This window comes from Aquarana catesbeiana, linkage group LG09 (assembly GCF_042186555.1).
Source record: "Aquarana catesbeiana isolate 2022-GZ linkage group LG09, ASM4218655v1, whole genome shotgun sequence".
NCBI lineage: Eukaryota > Metazoa > Chordata > Amphibia > Anura > Ranidae > Aquarana > Aquarana catesbeiana.
In genome coordinates this window covers 263,503,448-263,513,570 of record NC_133332.1, presented here as the reverse complement: position 1 = coordinate 263,513,570, position 10,123 = coordinate 263,503,448, and the positions used below count along the sequence as shown (strand labels likewise).

General features: G+C 40.0%; 1 protein-coding gene across 2 annotated transcripts in view; it reads right to left on the bottom strand.

Annotated features, from left to right (window-relative positions):
* Positions 1–536: 536 nt before the first annotated feature.
* The window catches only part of PBX3 (PBX homeobox 3), a 313,497-nt gene continuing 303,910 nt past the window's right edge, over positions 537–10,123 (bottom strand). For both annotated transcript variants that reach the window (XM_073600316.1, XM_073600317.1), the window contains 2 exons: positions 9,673–9,762; positions 537–1,170 (listed from right to left, as the gene is read on the bottom strand). In XM_073600316.1, coding sequence (XP_073456417.1) covers positions 1,078–1,170; positions 9,673–9,762 — 183 coding nt within the window. In that variant the 3' untranslated portion in view covers positions 537–1,077. The remainder of the gene's footprint in view (positions 1,171–9,672; positions 9,763–10,123) is intronic.

Here is a 10,123-nt window from a genome sequence, read left to right as displayed (position 1 = left end):
CCACAAAGAGAAGGTAGTTCAGATTGGCTAATCTGTTCAGTAGAGATTATGTGATCAAACACCTAGGCATTCAGAGTTGTAGCCAATTCTGAAGGTCACCTAAAGCTGAATTTCCATCACTCCCATTATTTATCTATCTTAGCAAGACAGTTAGCATAGGTTTATGTTATTTAAGCATATGTTTTCTTTATATAACTTTGGTTTTGGTAACCATTAGAAATTGTTCCCCATAAAAATAAATGTAATTTATAGCTTAGTCTAGGTTTACTGGTCCTTTAAAATTACAATAGTTGTTGAATAAGTCAATCCGTTATTGGCCCCTCTCACCATTAGTCATTAATATAATTGACAATGTTGTGTAAACAAAAGTTTGGAGCACAGAAGCAAGTTAAGCATAAATGTATTTCAATGAAGAAATTAACAACTAAATGTAAGCACGAAAGGACTTAATTAATGAGTGCAGTTGCTAAAGTGATTGATTTACTGCTTACATTTGTACATATTTTTTTTTCCCTGTAAAAGTGGATGCATCTTCATAGATTAATAGCGCTTTTAATGTTTCATATACAAAAAAAAAAATGTTGATACCAGGTATACATTGTTGGAAAGTGTAAAATGTCTCTTTCGCTATGACCCCAGATTTTCTGGGCACACATGCAAACACTTCTTCTTAAAGCTGCTAGTTCATGCCTTCAATTTAGCTGTTTACTAAAAAGTGCCGATGGGACGTGGAGATCGTTTCTCAAATTCTATCTCAGATCTTTGCCCAATTAGATAAAGTGCTTTGAAAGTGGTGATATAACAAAACAAAAAAAAAAAAATGAAGACGTACTGGAATCCAGCAACTTGTCTCAGCTGGTTTGTACAATGTGGCTGTGTAGGTCCTTATTTGAACAAGGCTAAGCATCACCACAAATCTGAAGAAGAAGGGTTTTCTGAAACAGGATGGTCTTCTTTCACACAGCTGGGACTCTGCTTCACTAAATTTTCAATAAAGACCTAAAAATGATGCCTAGTCATAGAGAAAACTCCATCCAGACTGCTGAGATGCACACATACAGCTTGAGCATGGATCACTCAGTTAGAGGTATCAGAGTTCACGCTGCCGGGCCCTTCTGTTGGAGAAGTGACGGAGGAAGGGGTTGCTGCCTCATGCCACCCTCCATTAGCCTGGAATAAAGGAGACAGAAAATAAATGTAACTTTAGTTTAAGTAAAAGCAAGCAAAATAACTAAAAGTGCATTTTGACTTTTTTTTCTTTACAACAATATTTTATCATCTATCATAACTGCACACAACATTGATTAAGGCCTCCATTTTGTTGGGGCAATGATTATTAATTTACAGTTCCTGTTCTGATTTCAGTGGCTGCTACTTACAATTTATGGCATAAGAGAGCATTCATATGACCCCACAATTTATGGCATAATAGAGTATTCATATGACCCCTGTTCAGAAGGTAATGCAGAGTATGAGAGTAATTCACAATCTACTCACAGAATCTCTTTTGTACAGGTTGCAAGTCAAAGATGGATAGAAAACAAGCAAACATTTTTCATTACCTTGCTTGCTTATAAAAATAAGTCTAAATCAATCTGACACTTTGCGAAGGGAAATTTCCCTTAGCTTCGTGAAGCGCCACTGATGTTTTTTTCCCCTTGCGCGTGAGTGGGTATACTTGCAAAGTGAATTTTCCCCACATTCTCTAAGCAATGTGGTAATTACCTTGCAAAGTAAAACAGCCAATTTGCTTTAGTAAATCAACCCCTTTGTCTCCAATTAATATGTGGTTACACAATGCAATCTGCATGATTCCCAGTGATCTGCATGTACCAACGTGGGATCTCCAGGAAGCCGCCAGTCTACAGATGTTGCTAGAAAAAACATATACTACATCTTTTACGGACTGCATGTGACCTAATGTGGAACAAAGCTCTCTCGATCAACATTAACTATTTTTAATCTTTACACTGCTAGCTTTAGTAAACAGGTAGAAAGGTATATTTCATTTACGTCTTTTAACCGGTTCCCGACCGGCGCACGCCGATGTACGTCGGCAGAATGGCACGGCTGGTACCTGTACGCCCATTTGAATTCCCCGCCGTGCCATTGCGTGCGCGCCGGCCAGGAGCTCCGTGAGTCAGGTCACGGGTCCCGCGGTCTCGATCGCCGCGGGTATACCCGTGATCGCCTCACGGAGAGGATGAACGGGGAGATGCCGTTGTAAACAGCATCTCCCCGTTCTGCCTAGTGACAAGTGTCACTCGATCTCTGCTCCCTGTCATTGGAGCAGAGATCAGTGACGTCACGCACAGAGCCCATCCCCCTACAGTTAGTAATCACTCCCCTAGGACATACTTAACCCCTCCCCACCCCCTAGTGGTTAACCCCTTCACTGCCAGTGTCATTTACACAGTAATCAGTGCATTTTTAATCGCACTGATCGCTGTATATATGACAATGGTCCCAAAAATGTGTCAAAAATGTCCGACATGTCTGTCATAACATAGCAGTCACAATAAAAATCGCTGATTGCCGCCATTACTAATAAAAAAAAAACAATTATTAATAAAAATGCCATAAAACTATCCCCTATTTAGTAAACGCTATAACGTTTGCGCAAACCAATTAATAAACGCTTATTGTGATTTTTTTTTTACCAAAAATATGTAGAAGAATACGATCGGCCTAAACTGAGGAAAACATTTTTTTTTATATATATATATATATATATATATATATATATTTTTGGGGGATATTTATTATAGCAAAATGTAAAAAATAATGCGTTTTTTTCAAAATTGTCGCTCTTATTTTGTTTATAGCGCAAAAAATAAAAATCGCAGAGGCGATCAAATACCACCAAAAGAAAGCTCTATTTGTGGGAAAAAAAGGAAGCCAATTTTGTTTGGGAGCCACGTCGCACGACCGCGCAATTGTCAGTTAAAGTGACGCAGTGCCGAATCGCAAAAAACGCTCTGGTCAGGAAGGGGGTAAAATCTTCCGGGGCTGAAGCGGTTAAACTATGTTTTTTTTACATTTCTTCAGTTGTTTCCTGGTTTCTGACCTAAGTTAAATGAAGTCATACATCCCTAGAGTCTTCATTGGAATTTTTTTTTCTTTCATTTGGGGGAGGGGTGGAGGGATTTTCCCCAGCTAAGCACACCCTCCTGCCTGCGTGCTTGAGCTAAGGGCAGATGGGTTGCAGGAAGTAAATGCTACATTAATCATATGCCCTTACTCAAAATGGCTATGGCTAGAAATGCTAGGGGGTAGTTTTCAAAGTGATTTCTCAACAGAAAGCATGGAGACATGGATAGATGGGTGAGTTTGCTTTCAATAGTACAAGTGAATTAAATAGCGTTTTAAATTCGTGGTGCTCAGATACAGATTAGTGCTGGTTAAAGACCTTTCAAGACAACAAATGTCCTGCCACTTTTAATACAAATTCAAGGTGCCTGAATAACTTCAGCACTAGCATTTAGTGAAGTACAGTAAGTGTCAGTTTTGCCCTTCAGCTGCCAGCCAGCTGTCATTCTTCCTGTGCAGGTTAGAATACGAAGGCATGTGACTGACTCTTACGAGCAAAAGAGACAGCAACCCACTGTACATCTGTCATACAAATATGTTTCATATCACTGCTGCCTTGTATTTAGGGTTATGACACAATGGGATTGATTTACTAAAGGCAAATAGGCTGTTCCCTTTACAAGGGACTTTTCCCTTAGCCTACTGAATGAGGTGACGCTCTGCTGACTTTAATCATCCAATCATGTGCAAGCAAATTGCTGTTTTTTTTTTTTTTGGGGGGGGGGTGTCCTTTGCATGTGAGTGGGTATCCTTTGCAAAGTGAATTTATACCACATTCACTAAGCTAAGGGAAAATCCCCTTGCAATGTCAACAGCCTATTTGCCTTTAGTAAATCAATCCCAGTGCACCTCTAAAACAGAGATGTCTAGTCTAAGTTAACATGATGGCTTGCCCTGAAATGCCCATTGGCATTTAAAGGGTTCATTTCAGTGCATAGGATATGTTGCAGCTTTGATCTAAAATATATATTCAGTACCTGACAGCCAACTATGTAACATTTTATCAGTCATAATACTTATAACTCCTTCCCTATTTCCTTTATGGCTTTTCTAATTTATAAAAAACAAACCTGTAATATCATTTATTTATTTTTTACCACCACACAAGGCAGCTGGAAAAGCCCACTTCAGTTAGACTTTTTGCAGCCCCCTTCCCCGGCTGAATTTTTTTTCTTCCTCAAATAAATTAATCTTTCCTCTGGTGGTTTGAGATTACGCTCTGTATTATAAGAGAGCGCCTTATCAAACCTCATCAGAAAAGATGGAATTCATGTCCGCTATAATGCTGCAGGCAATAACAGCTTCATATTTTATCATGTTGATAAGGATTTTGCAAACTCTCTGAAGCATTTTCGGGATGTTTTAAATGAAAACGGAATATTGTAACTAAAAGCCTCTTTCAGACATTTTCTTCTGGGTTACTATAAGTTATTTATAACCCCCCACCCCCAAAAGAACTCATTTGATATTTCAAATGCAAACGATTTGCGTATTTAATGATTGCCAAGGCTGTCTGCTCCCCCCCACACTCTCCAAGCTACAAGTCAACATTTTCAATCATTGGGGGAATCGTTAATATTGACTGACACTTGGAGGGAGGGAATAAAACTCCAGTCATTTACGTAGACGGAGATATTCTGGGCTTGATTTTTAAACGCTTGCCTGTATTTGGCTGCAGTTGATTCGATTTTAGCCGAAAGGAAATATTTATGAAGCCAAGCAAGATAAAGATGGAATTTTATATTACTGCTATATCACAGCTTAATTATTATGTTTATTTTGCTGTACAGCTGTACGGTATGGTATTTAAAAGCCACTGAGTATGTCTGCAGATCTCCTTTCTGCTAATACCTTTTCCCAGTGGTATGTAGTACAGGAGACAGGACATAGCAATAAATGGCAAGCACATGCAAATAGACAACAAATAGGCACACAGCTGCTGCCGTATGTTTGACAACAACACAGCTTACCCAAATCATAATTTCAATATACAGGACTTAACATGCTAGCAATGATGCAAACACCAAGCAAAACAATTTTCCTGTGTACTTGTCACAAATAAAATAACTTAATTACATTGAAGTACATCACTGTATCTGCAGCCATTTACCCATATGGATCCTTGCATACAAAACCCTCAGTGCACACTGTAATTTCAGGCTCAGGAGTCAGTATGGTTAAAGTGATCGTAAAGTCTATTTTTTCCTTCTAATAAAATAACAAATACATTATACTTCCCTGCCCTGTGAAGAGGGTTTGCAGCTCTGGTCCTCCTCTTCTTGGGTCCCTGGCTGGAGTACCAAGCCCCTTCCTAGCAGCTTGCTATGGGGGCACCCAAGGCAAGCTGCAGCTCTGTGTATCCATTCAGACACAAAGCTGTGGTTGGGCCTTGCCCCCTCTCTCCTGATTGGCTGAGTTTGACAGCAGCGGGAGCCAATGGCGCCACTGCTTTGTCTCAGCCAACCAAGAGGGAGAGTCCCGGAGGGCTGAGGGACACGTGGACATCGCTGGATAGAGAGTAAGTATTAGGAGGGCTGATGGGGGGGAGCTGTAAACACAAGGCTTTTTATCTTAATGCATTCTACTCTAAAAAAAAAACTTCTGACTTTACATCCACTTTAAATACAAGCCTGACCCTGCCAGTATAGGGACACTATGGGAAACTGGGGCTTGGATATATATATATAGTGTTTGTAGTGTTGGTGGGAATACACCAAGGGCTCTCTGTGGGTGGACTGGATCAGTTTGAAATTTAGTTTTTCCTCATTCATTTAGCCTTCCTTTAGAATGGAAATTGGCAGCGGTGGAAGGACTGTATGCATATTTAATACTACTTGCATCCCCCTGTCATGGGATGCTGGACTCTAGGACATCCCTCCTGTGAGGAATGGGCTTCTTATCTCCTCTCATTCCACATCTCTCTAACCTAAGCTGAACTGCCTGTATCTGCAAGATGTGTACTGCCGCCCCAAGGAATAGCTAAAGTGTAATAAATATACTTGCTTCCATTGATTCAGTAAGTGGGTAAAAAGACTTTCTTGGTGTGGTCTCCTCCTTCCCCTAACCCAGTGTTTCTTAAACAGGGTTCCTCTTGAGCTTGCTAGTTGTTCCTTGAGTAATAAGCAGCCGCTAACTCTCAGATAAGTAACCACTGACACCAAAGATCTTTTTAGCTATCTGTACAGGGGGCATTCTTCCTAATAACCACAACTGAAAGGAGAATTTTGTGGCCATCATGATAATGTATTGGGGTTCCCTGAGCCTGAAAAGTTATTTTTATATCAAAGGTTCCTCCATGTTAAAAAGGTCGAGAGGCTGCTCTAACCTACTTTATGGGGACTTTGTTTAAAAATAAAAATTGTGTCCAAGAGGCACAGTGGGGTCTCTTGGTGCAAGGATTAAAACAAGTGTGCAGATGACTGTCAACTGGTAATGGTTATAGGTATTGCTCCACAAGGGGGAACAAATGGGATTCAACTCTGGAGTTGGTTTTAAGATGTCAGCTGAAAATAGCTCGTCTGTTTTATCAGACTGGCCATTCAGTTACAGCACTGATAATGGAAGCTGCTTTCGCTTTTTCTTCAGTCGTGATATTTGCTTCCATTCCTCACTTACACTTTAGAGTCAGCAGTTTCCCTAAGTAAAGCCAATGAGAAGCAGATGTCATCATTGCTGCTGAAGATACAGACTACTCTATAAATGTTTGTAAAAAGGATAGTGGCCAGCTGAAAAGTGAAAGGGTGGATATCATTACATTTTAAGAGGTACTTATATTTCCACATACTGACTTGCAGCTGCAGTGCTTTTTAGTATTGCTTTCACTTTATTACACTATAATTATTTTGGGAAAATTGTGTACAGTCTAGAGAATCTCTCTGTACAGAAGCGTTCATTAAGAGACATATTTCATTAATGCATCACCAGGAGTTTGTTGTGAACTCCCAGCAGTTTGTGTTTAATAACTTAAGAGATTTCGGAACTCAAGAATTTAAATGGCTAGAAAACATTCCACAGACCTGGATATAAAACATTCCAATGGCTGAAATGTGGGTTCTACTTAAAGTGGACCTTCATTCCAAATGTTGCCTTTTCCCCACAGCAACACTCCCACACAAGTCCATCTAGTTCAAACAATAAAAATCCTATACACACAATTGATCTAGAGGAAGGCAAAAACATTTAAAAAAATAAAGCATGGTCCAATTTTTCCAGCAGGGAATAAAATAATTTCCTTATCCAAAATAGCAGATTTTTATGTTTAACTTTTTTAACCTGTTGGTGTCAGCAGCGTGCAAATATGCGGCCTTTAGATGGGTGAGCCTTGGCACCGAGCAGCCGCATATTTGCATGCATTAGTGCAAATACAGCTGTGCCAAGAGCATGCTCCTGGCACAGTGCTAATGGAAAGCTCCCGATCACTGCTTGCTTTTCAATCATGTGACAACCAATCACGACAGTCACATGATCATAAACCCCGCTCACCGCTTGGCATCCTAAATCCCTTAAAGGGCCAGGAGGCACTGGCTCCAAGGGGTTAAATTTGTTTACTCATGCTTGTCCACTGTCTTCATTTTTGCCCAGGCAGAATGATGTGTCCCTGCTCCTACAGCCTCTTGGGTTTTCTCTATTACATATAATAGGAGTCTGCAGGAGCAGAGACACACAGAGGCTGGAGGGATGACCTGGCAGTGCATCGGGGGTCGGCTGCAATAAACTGGAAGAGACAGCCAGCTCCTGATGACACAGGAAGGGAAGATGGCCACGAGGATCTGCCACTTGGCAGTGGAGTGGTAGATCACAGCAGGAAAACACTGGATCCACTGGGCATGTAAGTCCTTTATAGATAAAGAAGAGGGTATTGAAAAAAAAACATGGGAGGTGAAGTTCCTCTTTAATGTAATTACACTTTAGATACCATTCCAGAAGCTGATGATTTTATTACATACATATTATTTTAAAAGCAACCATCTGAACATAATGCTGGCTTGTTTGTCAAGCGCACATTGTTTTTAGATTAGAATTTGTGAAACTAGCCTTTACAACATACAATTAACTATTCATTTTCCATTCAAGACTTGTTCATCACATAGAAACTGATCAGTTTCCCGGATCTCTTAGTGCTAACACAGGGCAATATTCTAACAGTGCCATTTTCAAAGCAGATGACATTTACGCATTGCTATTACATTATACTCTGTTCCTTTTCTCCCACGATTAAAGAAGGACAACCTCTGTTCCATTCTCTGCAAGGAAAGCTTTCAGTACTATTAGCAGCTGATCTTACAAAATGTCTTTTCTTCTGTGCACTTTAAAGTTTACCAGGGATTAGCTGCCTTTGTCATATGGCTGACTTCAGTGATGTGACATGGTATTTATGGACAATACTAATACTTTAACGTAGAAATACCAAAATAGCTGAAATTTTTGCCATAAATGGAGAATTAGAACTCTTATAATTTCTTTTACAAGAAATACCAGAGGACAATGTTTGCAATGGCAAAAACATTGTCAAGAGACTTTTTGGCCCACAAAAGGAAAAGTCTGAGATGGTGCAAAGACATTGATGTCACTGAGGCATTAGGCATATTCAAGCCTAATGGAAGTCACATTTCTGGTATATAATAGATTGCATGTAATGCTATATAACTGAAATCAAAAGATTTCCTTAAAGAAGTTAGGGATACTGGGAATGCAATCAATTCAGGGTTCTTTTGTGAATGAGAAGCTGTCTGATTTCCAAATCTATATTTAAACACTTGTCTAGAGTCCTTTATCTCTTGTCTCCACATCTGCTTCTTGAAAGTAAGGACACTGGGAAACAGCACAGGGATTCGGTCTATTTCTCCAGTATCCATGCGGAAAAAATAAGTCCTTGCTGAGCCAGAGCAGAGCAGCGCTAATATCTCTGACAGTGGTTTCATTCAAAGTGCTGAGCCAGGTAACAGAACATGTAAGAATTCCTGCTCCTGACCACTAAAACACACTTCCATGATAGGGTGCATTATGGAAATACACATTATCACCTCAACACATATTAATGCATGTTATGCGTGTTAGCATGTCGCAGTGCAATTCATTTTCAACGGCACCCAAAGTACTATAACAATGCATGGTAAAGAACTAGTATGCATTGTGATGCACTGGGGTTGATTTACTAAAACTGGGGAGTGCAAAATCCAGCGGTGTCCACAAATGTCCTTGGTCGTCTGGGACTCTCCCTCCTGATTGGTTGAGACACAGCAGTTGTGCCATTGGCTCCCACTACTGTCAATAAAACTTAGTCAGCCAATGTGGAGGGGGGTGGAGCCTAGGCGCAGCTCCGTGTCTGAATGGATACATGGAGCTGCGGCACGGCTCGTGTGCTCCCATAGCAAGCTGCTTGCTGAGGGGCACTCAACAGAAGAGAGGGGCCAGGAGCTCCAGCCAGGGACCCAAGAAGAGGAGGATCCAGGCTTCTCTGTGCAAAACCACTGCACAGAGCAGGTAAGTATAACATGTTTGTTATTTTAATAGAAAAAAAAAAAAAAAGAGACTTTACAATCACTTTAAAGCTTTTTTTGTATCTTAACAAAGTCTACTCACATTTAGGTGATGTGGACTGTACAGTGGATTCCCTCCCAAAGCATCACTGTATCCGCCCGTCTGATTGATAACATGACGAAGGGTATCCACCTAAAAGATCATAAAATATAAACATTACACCCCCCTCAAAGCCCCAATGCAAAATTTAAGCTAATTTCATGTACAGTGTGTTTTCTGGCTTTAACACCTAGTTCCCATGTATATTCATTAATATACCTAACACTTTAAATTAAATGGCTGTAGGTGTCAGTCAAATGTGTTTGCTTTCTGACAAGATAAATGCAGCTTATACTAGAAAATGAAAATAAAATGTTATCCCGCAAAACTAGCCACTTGATTAAATGCATAAAATAATGTAGAGAAATACCACTAAACCTATGTCTAATCAATTGTAGATATAGTTCAAAAGTGTGTAATACACTTACAAAAATCGGCCTTTAGATACATACAG